The following is a 20,903-nucleotide window of genomic DNA, read 5'->3' as shown; positions in this document are numbered from 1 at the left end:
CTCCAGTCTGTTAGCTGGGAAATCAGCATAGGAGGGACCCAGACTCCTGAATGTGGGTGTTAGTTAGGAGGACTATGCAGGCTATGGGGCCTCTGGTAATGGATTAGCATTTATTCCTAGTATAGGAATGGACTTTGGGAGCCCATTCCACATAAAGGGACATTTCTCAGCCTAGACATATATAGAGGAGGGCCTAGGCCCTGCTCCAAATGATATGACAGACTTTGAAGACTCCCCAGGGAAGGATTCACCTTCACTGGGGAGCAGAAAGGGGGTAGGATGGTTGTTGGTGGGGGGGAATGGGAGGGCAATAGGGTGTGAGAACTGGGATTGATATGTAAAACAAGCTTGTTTTAAATTTAAATTTAGAAAAATTATGAAAACAAAAAACAAAAACCCTGTAAGATAAAGAAAGTATAGTCTCCATTAAGGGATAATGACTATATTTTAATACTAACTTCTTGAGTTATTAGAAAAGTAATGATAGCAGTGACTGTTTTTAGATGAGAATTTCTGATCTTCTGGCCTGAATAGGAGGCACCCGAGGCAGAGCAACATTTCTGTTTCCTCTTATCATCTTTCATTGTTTTAAACAAAAAGTGTGTATCAATTAACCCAGTTGGAAAGACAAAAACAAATATACACTTAGTCTCTCTTTCTAGATATTGCTCAAGTTATCTATGGAAAGATGCATGATGGAGCACTCTCTGCATGTGAAAGGGAATGTGTAAGAAGATGAGAAAAGTCCTTCTAGGGACTCATACAATCCACTAGTTCAGATCTGATCAACTAGTAAAAACATGGTTTTGATTTCCTAGGGACTATTTTTAGCAAAATTTGATTTGATATAAAAACATGTTTTCTCTTTATCCCTGCTCTATAAATCCTACATCCTATGGAATTTCAAATGACAGGAATGACTTCTGTCAAACAACAGTTCCCTTTCTACTTTAAAGTTTAGGCAGATAAGGTGTGGTAGTAAGGACCTCTTTGATGGCCTCAGAATAGGGTTTGCCACCAAGAAAGAACAATTAAGTGGATTTACAAGTTAGAAACTTGTAACCTGTCAAACAGACCTTGAGGATAAGAGAAATTTCCACTTAGTGAATACACTGATGTGATACTAGGAGATGGCACACTCAGATAAGACAATTTAGCAAACACCTTTCAGAATACTACCTTGTATCTCTTTTGTTTTCTCATTCCTAAGTTATAATGTTTATAAAAGCAATAACTACAGCAAAGGCAAACCTAAATATTTTCTTTAGTTCCGTGAGCAGCACTAACAAGTTATAAGTCAGAGTCGAACTGTTGGGTGTTCAGCTGAACTAGAGAACTTAGTGCTGTCAGAAGAAATATCCCAGAAAGAAATAAAATAAAGGCACACAAGCCAGTCATCTTCAGGAATAAACTCCTTTTTAGCTTATTCTCACACAGAAAATAAAACAAACATAGTTTCAGACATACAGCCTAAGGGTGCTGGTCTTAAAGCCCCAAACTATGCATCCAACACTGCCTTATCTTATGATTGCAATTTTTGAACACAAAACTGAGGTGAGGGAAAAATCAACTTAAGTCATGCTAAGTTTAACATATGTAATTCAACTCAGGCTGATCAATGTCGATATTGCTATACTCATGTCCATAAATCCAATAGACACTGAAAATAAGAAAGTTATCACATTGTGACTTCTAACATTCACCCAGAAAGTCATATGTTCACTGCAGTAGCTACGAATACTGTCCAACACAAAATCATAAAAATATGTAAAGCATTATAAGATGTTTTCTTTTGTGTCTTGTGTTGTTCTCACAAATGAAATGTATAGATGTTAACTGTTGTAATCCAGGCACACATGGCTAATGAATTTTTTTTGAGTTAATCTTATATCCTGCCACTTTGCTATAGGTGTTCATCAACTATAGGAGTTCCCTGGTAGAATTTTTTGAGTCACTTATGTAAACTATCATATCATCTGCAAATAGTGCAAACTTGTACAGTCACTTTGGAAATCAGTATGGCAGTTTCTCAGAAAAATGGGATTCAGTCTACCACAAGATCTAGCAATTCCACTCTTAGGCACACACTCAAAGGATGCATATTCATACCACAAGGACATCTGTTCAACTATGTTCATTGCAGCATTATTTGTAATAGCCAGAACCTGGAAGCAACCTAGATGCCAAATGGATAAAGAAAATGTGGTACATTTATACAATGGAGTACTATTCAGTGGAAAAATAAATGAAATCTTGAAATTTGCAGGCAAATAGATAGAAGAAACCATACTGTGAGTTAATCCAGACCCAGAAAGATAAACATGGAATGTACTCACTAATAAGTGGATATTAGACACAAAGGATAACCAGACTACAATCCACATCACCAGAGAAGCTAGGAAGCAAGGAAGACTCTAAGAGATACATGCATGGTCCTCCAGAGAAGGGGAAAGGGACAAGATCTCCTGAGAAAATCGGGAGCATAGGGGAAGGGGAAAGGGAATTAAGAGGAAGAGAAGGGAAGAAAAGGAGTGGGGAAGAGGGCATGGGGAAGGAGGAAGATTGAGTAGTGGGGAGTTGGAACACAAGAGAGCAAGAAAAGAGCTACCATAAAACAGGGAGCTACCACGGGTCCAAAGAGAAATCCGGCACTAGGGAAATGTCCAGAGATCTACAAGGATGACCCCAACTAACAATCCAAGCAACAGAGGAGAGGCTACCTTAAATGTGCTTCCCCGATAGTGAGATTGATGACTACCTTATATGCCATCCTAGAGCCTTTATCCAGTAGTTGACGAAAGCAGAAGCAGACATGCACATCTAAACACTGAGCTGAACTCTGGGAATCCAGTTATAAAAGGGAGGAGTGATGAGCAAAGGGGCAAAGACCAGGCTGCAGAAACCCACAGAAACAGCTGACCTGAGCAAGGGGGAGCTCAGGGACACCAGTATGACAATTGCGGAACTAGCATAGGACTGAACCAGGCCCCCTGATTTTGGGTGTCAGTTGGAAGAGCAGGAAAGTCTATGGGGCCTCTGGCAGTGGAACCAGTATTTATCCCTAGTACATGAATGGACGAATGGACTAGGGATAAATACTGGTTTGGGAGCCCATTCCCTATGGGAGGATACTCTCTCAGCCTAGATACTTGGGGGAGGGCCTAGGTCCTGCTCCAAATGAGGTGACAGACTTTGATGAACCTCCATGGGAGTCCTCACCCTCCCTGGGAAAGTGGATGGGGGATGAGTGCAGGGAGGTCATAGGAGGATGGGAGGGAGAGGGAACTGAGATTGGTAAGTAAAATAAGACTGGTTTTAATTTAAATAAAAATTAATTAAAAAAAAGAGACAAGCTCCTCCCACTCCCACTTTTTCTTTCTGGTATTTCTTTGAGGAGGCCAATAGATCTCTATCTCTGTCTCTGTCTCTCTGTCTCTCTCTCTCCCTTCCCCAATAAAACTGCCTTCCCATGTAAGTTCTGCCAGATGGCCTATTGTCCTTCACCAGCCATGGGGCCCTTCCAAGGTCCCGCTCCAGATTTATTTGTAAAAACCAGGTTGTATCTTGACACCCAAATGTTGGCCATCGGTTACAATGACCATTATTGGGAATATAGATGTCTGTAAAGGCTGGCCTGAATGGGAGGGAAGAGAACTCTTATACACTGTGAGTAAATCATCATAAACTAGTACAGATGTCCCAAGGTTTCTCAAAACAAACAAACAAACAAACAAAAAACCCTATTAACAGAACTGCCATAGGACCCACCTGTACCCTCCTGAGCAGATACCCAAATAACTATATTCTACTGCAGATATACTTGAACGTCTCTGTTCATTTCTGCTCTATGTACAACAGCTAGAAAATGAAAACAACCTACATTACTTTATAAATGAACAGATGAAAAATGTGGTGCACATATACAAGGGAATATAATTCAGTTATAAAAAATCATGAAATCATAAAAATTACAGGTAAACAGATGACACGGAAAAACCTAAAATTCAGGCATGGAATTCTCACATGAGGGTCCCAGCTTCAAATTTTTTATATTGTATGTTAACTTAGAGCATAAGTGAAAGCCAGGAAACTACAAAGTGGCTTTTGGGAGACTGGCAGGCTAACCAAGGGAGGATAATAGACTGTAGGTGAAATGAGAGGGGTAGAAAATCTAACATGGGGAGGCTTCAGAAGTATGGAAATGTTAGGGGGTCAAAGGGATCACTCAAAAGAAGAAGTATACAAAAAGCTAAGTGAAACCCTACTGTCTCATAACACAATGGAAAGTTCTAATTGGAAGGCTAGAAGAACCATGTGCTATGAAAGAAGGTAGGAGAACACTGGCTATTAAAATATTAAGTAGGGATGGGGTAGGGGGAAAGGGAGAGGAAAGAGTAGTAGATGGGTTAACTAAAACCAAGTATTTGAAAAAGCATATGGAAGACATTTTCAAAATATAACTGAAATAAAATAACCAATTACCTTGCATGAATGGACAATGCTACTCCTCAAAGATGGGTTATAAAACAAAATCTGCAGTACACAGCATAGGATAGCTTCTTAAGATCATTGCTCAGAGAAGTACCAAGGGTCTTAAAACTAAAAAAGCCCACAGGCCATTGACGCTGCACTTGGTCCCCCACAACAACTATATGGTGAGACTCTATGGCTGAAGACAAAGCATATTTGGCTACAGACCAGGGAAATCTATTGTAAAGCAATTGGGTAACTTCCTCTCTCTTATTGTCCTAATAGTTGGCCTATCAAATTGCCTCGTAAATATGTGTACTTCTACCCTCAGACATGGACTGACATCAAATATAGTCTGAGTAATTTCTTTTTGTAGAGGGCACCAGTAGCAGCAGAGACTCACAGTTGGGCAAAGTGTGAAGAACAACTCAACCCTACAAGGGTTCCCATTACCAACACCCCTGCAAGAAAGAATGTAAGAGCTGGAGGAGAAAGAGTGTTGTGGAATTAGATATGACATGGGACTCAGAGCATCTGTGGATGCCTGCATGAGACCCACACAAATCCTAGCACAGATGAGGGAGATGCTCTCCAGCTCCCTCTTTACTAGAGAGCCGTTGGCACATGATAGCTGCTGGGGAATGAAGAATCAGTATGGATTAGCACATTTTCAGAAACAAACAAACAAACAACAAAAAAAGAAATTAAGTTGGGAGAGGGACAGAGAGTGCTGGAAAGGAGAAATGGCATGTATGGCAAATGATATCAAATATATTGCATGGTAATGTATAAAGTTCTCAAGAATATAGTTTTTAAGTTTAGCCATGTTCACGAGATATGTAAAGCATTTGGAATGTGTTTTATTCAATATCATAATTACATCAATTCTCCTCCCATGTATCCCCAGTTACTTTCCAATCTATGGCCTCTTTGTCTCATGAACTATTGTTTCCTATATATAACTTGGTTATCCAAGACGAAGTGGTCATCCCTGAAAACAAATAAATACAAGTAACACTATACAGATTAAGTGGTGTGTGTGTGTGTGTGTGTGTGTGCATGTATGTGTAAATGCACACATATATAAACAGTTCTATACTATTAGAGCGACCAGCCAAAGCAGTTTTTCTTTATTCAGTTATCTTCTCAAAAGCTTTTTGGGTTAAAGAATGCTACAGATATAGTACACCCAATGTGAATAGCAGCAGTCATTGGTGGCCCAAGGAGTAAAATAATGTGTCCATAGTTACGGGGGTGGAAATATGTTTTTTTTAATGAATATGTACATATTTAGCTATTTGACTCAGTTCTCAACCCAACACATTAAAAAAACAGATGCTTTAAAAAATGATCTGTTGGCAAGATGCTTGTTAAATTTTATCAGCTGAAATATTAAAATTCATAATGAATTAATTAACACATCATATAAAAATAAAATGTTTTTGTTTCATCGTTTAACAAAGTACTATAACCAGTGGTGGTTAAAACTGGGAATTTTGTACGTCTTGATATGTGTTGCTCAGAGAGAAACTAAATTTATAGAATTACCACTAAATTGATGACATTTTCTGTCTTCACTCTTGAATTGAGTTGGCAGATGTTTTTAAGAACAAAAATTCCATCTTATTACAAACCATATTAAGCAGGTTTTCCTGCCAGGCATGTCTGACAATGTTTATTGCCTAGGCCAAATCAATCCACTTAAGAAGCCATAATATATTATAGCAAGTATATTATTTCATAGTTAAGGGAAGTTGCTACATGAAAGAGTTAGTTCTTTGATCTCTTATGCTCTGTTCCTCATGCATCAAAAAGGTGCCCCATAATCCACTGTGTAGTCACACCTACTTACAAACATTCAGCACGTAAAGTAGTCTTGACTAAGCCTACAGTTTTAGGCATGCATGCTATTTTGTCTGTGTATATTAGACACTTGCATGAACTTGAAAAGAGAATGGCTATTTATAGATGCCAGAGAAGAAGAAAATGCAGATATTTGAGTATACAAGATGGTCACTGTTCAAAAATATTTGAGATTTACTGCACTTCAGGTCATGAGACTATACAAATAGTTCCAAAATCGGAAAAACTCCAAAACCAACAGTACTTCTATTCCCAAGCATTTTGGATAAGACTCTTATTTCCTCTATATGAGGAAAATGAGGTGGTTCCAAAGACCAAACAATAGTTGTTCTAATTCATACAAACCTAACTTTATTGCTAAGATTCTACATTGAAATGGCTAAGTGACAACAGTAAGGAAGATAGATGACATTTGTCAGCCCTCACTAACACTGTCAACACACCCAATTCAGAATATCAAAATTACATTTATAAAGAAAGTCTCAATTTTGCCAGAGTTGGCTGTTTCTTAACAATTGCAAAAATTCAAATGAAAAAGAGTAAAAGAAAGGCATCCAAATAAAGGCTTTAAAAATCAGTCAGAAAAATTATACCACACCAAGGATCCTGAATGTTAAGAAATAAGATTTGAGATGGATATCAACAAGCAGTCAGTCATATTTGAGCATCTTCAGTGAGTAACGCCAAGCTATGCCAGGAGTCCTAGTACATAAGTGTCTTCTTCATATTTGGACTTTTTCTTCAATAGCTACGTAACTTTCCCCTTATCTCCAAATTCATTTCTTTCTTTAAATTTTACACGCTGTCTAAACCTTCTGTATTTGCCATCAGCACAGAGCACCTCTTCATCTCACCCTGGAAAAGAGACGTTCAAGTAGTCACAGCACAGTGTTAAATAATCAGCCTCTCATCTACCTTAGTCTGTGTTCTACCTTTAGACGTCTATGAACAGATCTTAACCCTGTTACAAAAAGCACATTTGATATCTAAATAATCTTCACTTTTATGTTGATGGCATGTTTATCTAGCTAGCTCTACACTACCAAGAAGAATCTGTCTTCTTGGTTTGCTCTCTTTTCAGGGTTCAACTACTGGTAAATGGGCTGAATATTTCTGTTTAGTGTTTCCTGATTCTCCCATAATTTTGTTTGCACTACTGAAAAAAGTATCTCTACTTGCTTATTGTTAAGGACTGAAACACAATGGAAAAGGTATAATGTATACACAAAGATTTAGAGGATTATAGGGGGACCCATGAAGAGAAATAAAATGTAAACTTAAATTAGTAACAAAATTATGAGACAAAATGCAAGAGCTATTTGAAAATAGCATATGACAAAATGCGAAGAGGCAACTACTCATAATTATCTTCAAATGTTTTGGTAAGCTCCAGTTGTCGCTACAGTGCAAAAGAGGCAATATTTCATCTGGGTGGAATTCAGATTAAGAGACAAGAAACAAAACAAAGTTACAGAATTGACAAAGTACCAAGTGTCTACACAGTAGAGCAAAAGTGCAAAGCAAACACCATTAGGGTAAATGTAAGCAGAAGTGTAAAATACAAATAACTGTAGCTAAGGATAAAATATTTCTACTTCCATCCATAATTTTAGCACTGACAATGTGGATTAAAAAAGGAAAACAGAATATTCTTTTATACATGCAAGTAAGAATGTGTAAATCAACAATAAGTCTTACAATAATTATATGAATTAACAAAATATTGCTTTTTGGAATCTTATCGTAGCTGCTAGACTGGGTAGGAAACTAGTAATATAGTTTTCATTTCATCTGTTTTAGTTAAAATGCAACCACACCAAAAAATCAAGCCACATAGCTAACAGCATAGAATTTATTTAAAGCAAATGACTATACTTTGGCATTTTAATTAATGGCTCTATCATCTTATTCAAAATTTATTAGAAGGACTCAAGAACCTAGTTACCAAAACACCAAAAAATCCAATTAAAAAGTGGGGTACAGAACTAACTAGAGAATTCTCAATAAAGGAACCTAAATTGGATGAAAGACACTTAAGTGCTCATCATCCTTTGCTATCAGGGAAATGCAAATCAAAACAACTCTGAGATACCATCTTACTCCTGCCAGATTAGCAAAAACAAACAAAAAAAAAACAACAAAAAAACAACAACAACAACAACAACAACAAAAAAAAAACAAAACAAAAAACAAAGAAGACAGCTTATGCTGGAGAGGATGTGGAGAAAGGGGAATACTCTTCCACTGCTGGTGGAGTGCAAACTTGCACAGTCATTTTGAAATCAGTATGGTGGTTCCTCAAAGAAAATGGGAATCAGTTTACCACAAGATCCAGCAATTTCACTCTTAGGCATATACCTAAAAGATGCACATTCATACAAGGACATCTGTTCAATCATATCCATAGCAGCATTACTTGCAAAAGCAAGAACCTGGAGGCAACCTAGATGCCCCTCAACTGAAGAATGGATAAAGATGTGGCACATTTACACAATAGAGTACTAGTGCAGGGAAAAAAACAAAGGAATCCTGAAATTCGCAGGCAAAAGAATAGAACTAGAAGAAACCACCCTGAGTGAGGTAATCCAGTCACACAAAGACAAACATGGTATGTATTCACTCATATATAGATTTTAGACATAAAACAAAGGATTATCAGCAAATAATTCACAAGGAGGGTCCAAAGAGAGACATACATGGTTCCCTGAAGAATCGCAAAGGAACAAGATCTAGCAAATTGGGAGCATGGAGGTAGGGGAGAGGGAGTTAGGAGAAAGAGAAAGGGAGAAGAGGAAGAGAGAAATGGACATGAGGGAACAGGAAGATTGAGACAGGGAAAGAATAGAAGAGAACAAGAAAAAATATACCATAATAGAGGGAGCCATTATGGATTTAAGGAGAAATCTGGCACTAGGGAAATGCCCAGAGATCTACAAGGATGAATCCAACTAACAATCTAAGCAAAAATGGAGAGGCTACCTTTAATGCCCTTCCAAGATAATGAGATTGACAACTACCTTATATACCATCCTAGAGCCTTCATCTAGTAGCTGATGGAGATAGAAGCAGACACCCACATCTAAACACTGAGCTGAACTTCTGGAGGAGTGATAAGAAAAGGGGTCAAGATCAGGCTGGAGAAACTCACAGAATCAGCTGACCTAAACAAGGGGGAGCTCATGGAACCCCAGACTGATAGCTGAGAAACCAACATTATACCTACTCAGACCCCCTGAAGTCTCAGTTAGAAGGCCTGGGTAGCAGTCAAAGGGATCTCTGACCTGGAACCAGAATGTATCTCTGGTGCACAAAAGAACTTTGGAAGCACATTCCCCCATGGAGGGATACGCCCCTAGCCTAGAGGCAGGGGGGTGGGCCTAGATCCTACTCCAAATGACTTGACAGATTTTGATGATCCCTCCTGGAAGGCATCACCTTCCCTGTGGAGTAGGGGTGGTGGGATGGGGGGGTGGTAGGGTCATGGGAGGGAGGGAGAGGTAACTGGGATTGATATGTAAAATAAGAAAAATAAATATATATATAAAAAACAAAAAAAATATCCAAAAAGCAAACAAACAAAAAGAATGTACTCCTTGGTTAGTCAACTATACTCTACTGGAAGAGGACACATCCAAGAATAGTTGGGCAACATAAATTGGTCCTATGAGTTACTTTAAACAAACAAACAAAAAAAGACACAAAATACGGTGGGTAGATGTAAGAAGAGTCTGGGGGTGGAGAATATGATCAAATCATATTGTATGAACCTCTCAAAGAACACATGAAAAATTCTAAACATGAAAGATTAAGTAGAATATAACTAATAGTAAAAGTAATTTCTCCTCTTTATATACCATGCTCTGGTAATACTTGCGGGACATGTAGGAAGAAGAAAGAATTTCTTAAGTGGGTCAATTTTACCTAAGAATGAATGTATACACATTAGATGAGACATCTTTCTCCCATTTAGAACAAAGTCCTATCATTCAGACATATACTGAAATGTTTCAGCATATACATGCTATTGTGCACAATCTTCAGTGATTTTTATGAGCAACTGTTAAAAATACTTTATGATGTCGATGATTAGGGAACCTCATTTGGGGCACATGGGACAAAAAAGAAAAGTCAATCCTCCTCTCTTCCTTCATAAATAAAGAGTAAAAATAGCTACAGTATAAAAATTAGAAAAGAATAAAAATGAAAACCAAAAAACAAAACAAAAGAGTCTGAGTCATAGTCATCAACAGAGTATATTTGGAGATGCAGAGATGAAGAAAATAAAGGAAACAGATACATATAATACAAAGAGAAAAACCAAAGTAATGCTTGTAAGACAAAATGCAAAGGAGAAGACTCTTAAAGTGGGTGTTTTAAACACGTCTTAATCTGTACAAACTAAGTATGAGCAGATAATGAAGAAATAAACATCTCAGCAGTACCAAGTCACTGTGCTGCTTTACATTTCATATACACACATGAAGACTATGATTTGCTACTCAAAAAGCCATATAATAGTAATTTTTAGAATATGCATATGAGAGGCACTTTATCATAAATGGCAGTTACACATTGGATGATATGTATGGCAAAAATCTAAGAACAACAGACAGGGATTAAAACTTTGGTGTAGTTATACAAAGATTTCATATATCTATAGTAGGACAAACAAAACATTTTAAATGCAGAGACTTTAAATTTAGTAATTAGTAAATATTAGGATGATTTGTAAAAATTGAAATATGATAGTCTGTCTACTTTGATTCATGGTATTAAATATTCTGTGTATTCCTAATCAGGACATAGTTTTCATGGTCTTGAAAACAAACACACAACTCCAACAAAAGGCAGCTGTTCAAGCTCAATTTCCAAGACAAGTAAGACTGCCATGTTATACAAGAAGATAAAGACATTAAAACAAGCTATTTCAAATTTAAATAAAAAAAATCATAAAAACTAAGATAAAGACATACAACCAGTAATCAATGCATTTTTCCTCAAAGATGGTATGGAATTATTAAGTAATAGTCTTTAAGAATAAATTTAAACATGGGTCAACCTGAATATTCTAAAATGTTCCTATTACCCTACAGGTTAGAGCCAGGTCTGGGGGATCATGCTGCAATGCCAGGTGGGAAAGATTAGAATTTCACACAAGTTTAAGTGAACCCTGGATGACGTATCAAGTTCCAGCCAATGTGGGGTATTCGGTGAATCTTGGTTTTTGTTTTGTTTTGTTTTTTTTTTTTTTCCCTCAACCTTCTCTATAAACATAAAATATTAATTCTTAAGTTTAAGTGTACTGGATTGGTCAGCTTTAAAGAACATATCAATTTAATGTTTTCCCTCTTCCAGCATCATTTTTTAATGCTTTACTGCTAAATCTAACAAACAAAATATGCACTTTGAAAACACTTGTGTTGCCAGAGAATGTCGAAGAGCAAAAATGTTTGTGTGTGTCACTACAGAACTCTGTGTCCCTGGGTGGCACTGATGTAAGGATCCCATGATGCTGTGCAAGGGCTCACTGGGTGTGACAAGAGCAAGCACCAAAGATCCCCTCATTGCACTGACTCTGAAGGTTTTGAGCTTAAATATTTATTGAAATATTACTTTCTTTCCCTCTGAAGTGACTCAGACACTATGGATGGATAGTTGTTCACAAACATCATCTAGTAAAACTTCCTACCCCAGATGAAGTCAATTTTACATCTTGTTTTAGAATTATTATATTTATTCCTATAAGACCGTGAAGTAGTAATATACTGGAGAACTGCAGTCAAAAAGCTTTCTTCCTTTTGCCTATATCCTATGAAAACTTTAGAAGTTATTCCTTGAAATAGCAAATGACACAGAAGACAACAACATTTGCATTACAGAATCTATGAAATATTGGACAGAAATAGAAGTGATAATTTTTTTTTAACTTTAATTAAAAAGAAAAAAGAAATCCCATCAAAGCTGATAACCATGGAAAACAAACATTTGCTAAAGACTAAAGAACCAATAGCTTTTAATAGAATTAAGTAATTGATATGAAGTGCAATACTAAGAGAGGCAAAGCAGCAGTGAAGGGAAGGAATGCACTTTCTCACCCTGATGAACAACTGCATCATTTCTTTCTCTTTTTGAGGGTTTCGGTACTTCTCATAGAAATCGCGACGCTTCTTTGTTTCTTTGGAGACCCTGTCTTTCCTTTCCCGCTTCTCTGCTGGCTCATCTGTGCCATCACAAGATGACTGTTTGTGCATTTTTGGCTTTTCCACTTCAATATAGTTTTCATTTGGGTTCAGGACTATGACTCCATACCCTTCCTGTTTTGAAATAGAAAAAAAAAAATGGTACAATTTGATATCAGAATTCATTTCAGTTCATGAAAAAGTTTCTAACATCCTAGGCAAGGTAATTTTATGTAGTTTCAAGTTACTAAACTATCCTTTCAGCAAAGATTATGTAAAATTTTTAAAATAAATTATAAAATTGTTGGCTTTTATTACATGCACAAATAAGCATAGATTATAAGTATAAAAATACATGGACATGGTTGCCACAGAGGAAAATGATGAATTTTAAATGAAAAGTACAATCTATTCCTAGCGTGAATAAAATAAATGATTACACAGGAATACATCCAAACCACATTACATGTGTTTTAAGAAAAGTATATCACCTGTGCACCTTGGACCTTATTCTCTTTCCATCCAGAAAGTCTAAAAATCCACAGAGCAAGATAAACCAACAGGATGATGAGTGGAAACACCTGTTTTATCTTGACGTTTGGTTCATGTTTTAGGCCATAGTAACAGGCTATCTTGTTTAAGAATGAGTTCTGAAGTTTAAAAGCACAACTTTTTTTTTTTTTTTTTTAACTGTACGGGTTTTAGGTTTTAAACATATATTTTCCTGACTTGCTCACATCTCACAAGGCAAGCATTTCTGAAATTATTAAAATCATCAGATATTCATGTTGAACTTGTGAACTAATCTAAACATTAGAAATACAGCAACCACTACCAAGTTTGAAGAATGGGGGGGGGGGGACTGAAGCAATGTATATGTCTTTTCTATTCAATGCTACATTGTGAATGTCCTAATTATGATTTTGAAAAATCTTTTAAGGTCATATCTAGAAATGTAATATATTAAGACAAAAATATACAGACGACAGAAAATAAAGTTTGTAAAATCTCCAACCTTATTAAAACAAAGGTAGTGTTTCAAACTATAACCATGGAATTTCAACATGAAATTCAGATTTCAACTACTTTTTAAAAACAAAACCAAACATAAGAAGATAAATTTAAAAATAAGAATCTATTTTGACATAGAGCCAAGTTTTCACTCTGAGGTATGCCCCACTGTGGTTACGACTTTGTAGTCTTATTTTGTCCCATGAACTGGTTGTTAATGTCAATGGGTTTCTTTCACTTTTGTGCCTTGTCAGGGTACTGTGACTGAAATCATTGCTGGTTTGCAAATTTCAAGAACATTGAAGTCTGGTTTTGGATTAGGACTATTAATTAAGATATAATCCTTTTATATACGTAGAAATTATCTAATAATATATGTCGACACAATGAACAAAATGCCACACACTCTTCAACAGCTCCTTCAATAAAACTTTTACATAAAAGCCTCTCTTATGAACCACTTCGAGTGTAGTTTTAAAAATGTAAACATTTGACTTCAAAGCAAGAGAGATGTTGCATACTTTTTTGAAAGTTGGTTAGCTGTTAAGTCAAAGTTTTACCAACAAAAGACATTTGATTTGGGCCTGCTTTATTCTAATCTGTATAGCTATTCAAAAGTCTTGTAATTCATTGTGATCTCTGTCAGGTAGACAGATTGTTACTTGGTGATTTTCTACAGTTGGACACACTTGACTAATTATTGAAATCACATTTGAAGGAAGTTCCTATCCCTCTTGCTTGTGCCTTTTACCACGCCTGTCTCAAAGTTTACCTATACCTTCTCCTCCCACCAAAGTAAATTAAAGAGCACTGTTACACTCTGCTAAACATGGTGAAATGCAGACATTCAGTACACTGTCTCTGATGTAAGGAACATATTCAAAAAAGGTCACCATAGGCCAAAAAGGAAGCTGCCTCCTCACCAGATTTTGTACTGTGAGTAAGTGGTCTCCTGTCATGTTTCTTCCCTGCCTTCTCTAACACACACACACACACACACACACACACACACTTACTTTTTCATGCTCATATAGAAGCTAAAAGGCCTAAGTAAAATTTTAAATTTCATAAGAGGTACAAGCCTTGTTTAGCACGGTGTAATGATAGGAATATTCAAACTCAGGACAACAAAGTGACACTTCAATTACTAATTATATTAGATGATGCTCATATGAAAATTAATATAATAACAGAACAAGGATTTGCAACAAGGACAACCCTGAGCAAAGCTAACAATCACCAGAATTACCAAACCAATATGTAACTTAATCACCCAAATATTATCTCCACACCATCAGACTCCTCTGGACATTTTGAACTCATTTTTGGAAGTAAAACTGAAAAAAACAAAACAAAACAAAACAAAAACAAAAAACAAAAACCACTTGAACCTAGTTGATTTTAAATGTATTCTGAAAAGTGAGATGTCCCATCTAAATAAGTATTATATGTATAAGTACATCATTAAAGACGAAGTATTTGCCTAACTAATTATGTAACGGATAATTACAGAACTCATTTTTCCAGTTTTCTAAAGGTACAATGCAAATTTTTCACTGAGGCATCACTACGACATAAATCAATTAAAGAATTTTTAAAAATTTAGATGTCAACAATAAATTTTGAGACAGTTACATTAGTATCTTTAATTACCCAAATTACTTAAAGAATATTTTATCATTTAGCCATTTCAAATTGTCACTTTAATTAAAATTTGCATTTTCTCACTTACATTCTAACCACAGACATACAGACAAACTTCACCTGTTCCTTTCTCTTTTATATAAAAGGTCACAAAACAGTTTTATGTAAGATTCAAAGACTTTAAGAATGTCAACACTAACATATAGCAGCCAAGGTGTCAAAGAAAATAAAGTGAGAAAAAATATCAACAGGTTTTAGTAGAACTTATCACTTCAAGTACTAGGACACATACTGACTTAAAAAATAATTCTATTTCCAATAATTTAATAATACACAGCAAACTAAGTAAAAAGGACTGCTAATGTGATCTGTCGAATGTAAAGTTTTACAAGACTACAAAATAAAATCAAATACCATGTATATTAAAACGAACTATGTAATTGCTGCCCTTAACAAGGGCACCTCTTTAACATGGGCCTAGAATCCTAAGTACAGTGAAGCTTTATTTTATATGCAATTGTTCCTTAAGTATGTGAATGTCCCATAGGATGTGAAGTTGCAGCATTCCAAACACACATGCAAAACTTTTAACAAGATGAAATGACCAAACTGGTTATTTAACAATGCAATTCCATAAGGCTTAAAACACCTTTTATAATGACTTAAGAAATCACTTTCAATATGCACATACAGTCGTTAACTCACTCTTAGGTTTGAGTTGCAATCTAGATCAAGAAAGTATTCACATTGACTAATACAAGTATAAAAGGAAGGCTTAATTCTGCAGACTATTTCTGCGTATGTGTAGCTGTAACTGTGGTTTCATTTACAGGTCTGTGTCCATAATTCTATATTACAGGATCTTAATCTGAGACATACAGAAGTTTACTGCTAAACATGGCATTTAAAAAACACAACTATTTGCCATGATTAATAAAAAATACCCAGGACCTCTTACTGTGAAAATTTTAAATGCACTTTATCATTCCATCAGCAAACAATGGCAAAAGCTGAAACAGACAAGTGTTTGTCCAACACAAAGAATACACAGGAAATTTTGCTATAGAAGTTAAGCTAGCACAAAAATTTATTTATCAAGAATGTGTTGATAGAAACCTAAAAATAGCTGATAAAAATAGATGACTTTTCACCCCAAAAGAAACTATAAAAACTAAAGATCAAGCAAAGTTTGTATGCTAATTACCAACTCTAAAGAGAATGGAAAATTCTACAGCTTTTAAAATCTCTTATGAGTGGCTACATTAAAAAAAAAAAAAATCAGCTGAAAGTGCTCAGCTCCGCACATTAGCTTGCCAATACTCGAAGCCACATGTGACCAGGGAGGTCAAGGGCCACACTAGAATCTTTTGACCCATGGAACTATCCATTTCGGTCTCCAGGCAAAGCTCTGTAGGAGATCATTTTACACAGATATATCAATCATATTCTTCAAGTTCAGTATTCTACCTGCTTCGCTTGAAAGAAGACAGGTGTTCATCCTCAAGGCAAATGAAACTCCAAGTGTGTTATCTATAACTACCCACAGTTAAAATAGACAAAAAAAAAAAAAACTGTCCATTCATCTTTTCTGAAAGAGCTATGTTATGTTTATTCTCTTCTTCACAAGAATGGTATGCATATGTCACTGTTGCAACATCTTAGGTGCAACAGTGAGATGAGGTCATGACAACCAATCAGAAGTCACTAGTGAAGCGTTAAAGTAAACATAGCTGTTAGAGCTGCAACTCTGCTTGGAAAATGCCCCCTCCATTATTTCAGCAATTTTCTCAAGACGTGACCTGGCACTGAAATGCCTGAAATGTCACTTGACTCCCTTTTGTGCTTTTCAAGATGCATTAAGGTAACTACAAATATTTTATAAAGTATTTATCAGGATTATCCTTCAATTGGCAGTCTCATGGATTTTCTTGTTGTATACATGATATAAAATAACTGTAATATCAACCAACATAGAATATCCCAGATAAGTCTCCTACTTCACATAGATCATCAAGTTAGTCAGTGAAAGAAAACATGTCATAAAAAGTTTCAGAGGACCACCTGTTGTCTATTATTTTTACATAGCACTTACTCATAAATCATAACACAGGGTAATTAATCAAGCTGTCAAAGAGAAGGTCAAAGGTTATATGGTAGAGTCAGAAGGGCACGCTTGGGCTGATAGAGGTCAGGGTCACACTGCATTCCTCATTATCAAGTTGGGATGAGAGACGGCCAAGCAAACAAAAGTGAAAGCAGATGGAGAAGTGAGAGGGTAAGAAAAGAGAGAAAATTTTAGAAATAAAAGAAAAATGAAAGAAGACTGTCAGTTGCCTTCAAATGGAGAATGAAAAAAAAAAAATACAGGAATGTGCTCAAAAGATCCCAAGAACATAAAGCAACTACACTTCCACCAATTTACTAGCTGAAGATAACTTTTCTTATTTTCGGTATGCATTTTATTAATGCACACTAAGCATTATCACAAATATATGTGTGAATTCACTATCTCTCTTCTAGCTTGTACGTTCAAGATTAATTATGGTGAATCAAGAGTTCCAAAGATAAAGTATGAATTTCAAAAAGAAAAAAAAGTCAGTTTTTCTTCTTTCCTTTAATATTGTTTCAAGGTCATAAAAAATTCAAATAGTTTTAAGCCACAGAACAGATAATTCCTTGAGCACGATACAAAGAAATGCACAAACATAAATGCATCATAAAAGTCATTTTGAATAACAAAACAGTTATAAAATATTCTATTATTACAGTGCCCTGAATTAGATGCAGAACACTGTGCAAAATTAGCTGTCACCCTTTGCTCAAAATCTTTGTTAATCTCATTTTGAATGTTTGCAGCTTTATCAACACATGCATCAATGTCAGCTCCTTGGTTACTGAACCGCTGTACTTGGAAGGAGATATAATTAAAATGTTTTGGCACAGAAAAGGTGAAATTGTATCTTCCCTTGTTCCCTTAGGAATCTGTAAAACATGAAGGATATATTGACAAACACATACCCTGTCTCTAGTTCTGACATCTCAGGTCATTCAAGTGCTATCTTAAAAACTCACTTTGCTCTTATCCATAATTTCACCTGCTTTGTTTCTAACTCCCCCCTAGATTTTAGTACACCAGGATGCTTATACTTCACAGATAATTCTTATATTTGTCAATAATTGATCTATGGAAGCATTCCAGGAATCCACTACTACCACAAAATAAATAAAATTACCATTTATTATCAAGCAGAAACAAGATTTAATGCTATGGCTTTATGGTAGTTTTCTGGTGCTTTGCTGCTTAAAAAGAACACAAACAGACGCCCATCCTCTAACACGCTGAATGAAAGCAAGAATGAATTCTAACTGGTGAGTGGTTGATGACAGATCTGAGGCCCAAAGGAGATCTCAGGAACCCTACAGACATATCTTTATTGAATGATCCAAAGCAGATTTAGGCCTTCAGATTTATAAGTTTTAATCTTCTCCATATTAGTTATGTTGTTTTATTTTAGACAAATATTTTCCAAGCTTCCTATTAAAATACACTATAATATAAACACCAGCTATCAAGAATTCCTGGTGGCACATAGTCTTTCAAATACTGTCCTTAGACCCAACCACACACTACATAAAGACATGCTTAAGTTGATGAGAAGCCTGCTTAAGAACTAGTGTATTCAAAGTACTCTCTCTTAAAATATAATATGTTCTCCTTTCCCTTCCAATTAAAGTATCACATTTCAGATATTTTAATTGCTCAGGAATATATTGTGCTTTCCTTGCCTACATTCTACTTGAAAAGATGAGGACTTGATAAAGTATTTCAAGTATTTATTGAGTTAGTAATATATTAAATACCGGTTTCATTCAACAGATATTTAATAAGCAGCTACTATCTATGATACATGGTTTTTGGTATATGTAAGAGTGAGTACACCTATTTACTATACTCAAGACTCCCTTTTCATTTTAAGACATTTCTATTCAGTAGGAATTTCAAGTAAGAATCAAGTACAAATCTCAGAGAAGACTGTAAGAAACTGCCATTACTTTTCAAGAAAGAGAAGGAGGCAAGAAAGAGAAACCATGACATCAAAATGTCCCTAACTAACTATACTTTAAGAAATGATTAACCCTAAATGATGAGCTATGTTTGTGATGGTCATAACAGTATGTAAACGTACTCCTTAACAAAGAAAACGTGATGTTTGAGATGTCTATTTGTGTGCATTTGCATGTTGTATAAGTAGCATCATTTCATAATGTAAGAGAAACAATTCAACACATTTATTTCCTAACAAACAGGGGTAACTGAGTCAGTTATGAATTCTCTTCCCACAGTAACCTATGTCAGAAGATCTTCTCATACTTCTTCTGTTAAATAATTTAATTACTTATGAGTTATGGTTTCTTTGTAACCTTTTAAATGACTAACTCATTAAAATGCAAAAATATGCAAAACATGATGTCACTGGGTCAAACAGCTGTGTTGGTAAAATTATGGCTGTGAATGTCCCCAAGAACATGAAAATATTAATAATTTATATTGCTCATTAGATGGCAAAAACTCTTCAAACAGATTTAGAGACAGATTAATTTTATAATCACAAAATGCTACACTTCCTCGGGTAACAAATCTTTCTACCATCTGTGACCTTTTGGTATACAAGAAACATATAATATTCATAATATGCACCTAAAACATCTTAAGAACATGAAAAATGGAAGAAAGGGACTTTATTTAAAAAATCATAATTATTTGTCAACTTTAATCATATCTTAATTTTCCTTCAGCGCGCCAAGATACAGCAATAACGAGTCAACAAGTCATATTCCTGGCACACCCATGAGAGAGAGAACTGCCTTGCACTTGAGAGTACTTGTCAGAACATGAGTTCAAATCTTTTGTACAAACTTTTAAGTGAACTGCCAGGATTTATGGAAATATATTTCAAAAGGCACTATCCTATGTAAAATTTAAAATCTTGCGAAGTTTGCCTCACTGTGTTATGGCGCTGAAAGCAAGGGGTAGAGGGAAAATCCCTCCCCAAACTATCAGTTGTTTCTAGACACAGAAATGTTTCCAACTTAAATACATATGGGTTAATTATCAAATCTGAGCTATTTAGCCAGGAAACTAGCTTCCACATGTGGATCATGGTCTTCTGTCTGTCAAGCAATTTAATCATCAAATCCATTATTTATCATTGTAAATTATAAAAATGTGTTTATCTAGGATCAGCCAGCAGCCTCTGAATTGTATGTGCACTTCACAACATTCGTTTAGGTAATAATCTATCATGGAAAAAAAAAAAGAAAGAAAAAATAATGAATGCAGAATCTTGACACGTGGTATTTTAAAAATTCACATCAATTAGGTGAACTTAATTTTAAAATTTCACTTCAAAAATCCTTCTCATAAATGTTTAGAGTGTGTGGGAGTGTGTGAAGCTGCATGCCCATCTAAGTGCTGATGTGACATAATATTAAAGATAGTTGTTATATGGAAGGGAAGGGTTAATGGGGATTTTAAACTAATGAACACAGTGACACAGGGCTCTGAAGTAAGCCATGCATAGTTCTAAGCCAACCTTAGAATTTCAACCCTTCCAGCCCTGGCTTAGATCATACAGGCTCTACTAGAAATGTCAAGAATGTGAAGAGGCGTCTTTAGCCAAAAGGACACAACTTTAAGTACATAATACTAGCTTACACTGGTTCGTTTATTCCCCT

The 20,903-nt window shown here is 35.6% G+C and overlaps 1 protein-coding gene across 3 annotated transcripts in view; it reads right to left on the bottom strand.

Annotated features, from left to right (window-relative positions):
- The window catches only part of Fam172a (family with sequence similarity 172 member A), a 377,012-nt gene that overhangs the window by 204,997 nt on the left and 151,112 nt on the right, over positions 1–20,903 (bottom strand). For all 3 annotated transcript variants that reach the window (XM_051182789.1, XM_051182788.1, XM_051182790.1), the window contains one exon: positions 12,429–12,647. In XM_051182789.1, the coding sequence (XP_051038746.1) occupies positions 12,429–12,647 (219 nt within the window). The remainder of the gene's footprint in view (positions 1–12,428; positions 12,648–20,903) is intronic.

Source organism: Phodopus roborovskii, unplaced genomic scaffold (assembly GCF_943737965.1).
Source record: "Phodopus roborovskii unplaced genomic scaffold, PHOROB, whole genome shotgun sequence".
In the NCBI taxonomy this organism is placed as follows: domain Eukaryota; kingdom Metazoa; phylum Chordata; class Mammalia; order Rodentia; family Cricetidae; genus Phodopus; species Phodopus roborovskii.
This window is presented reverse-complemented; position numbering and strand designations above follow the sequence as displayed.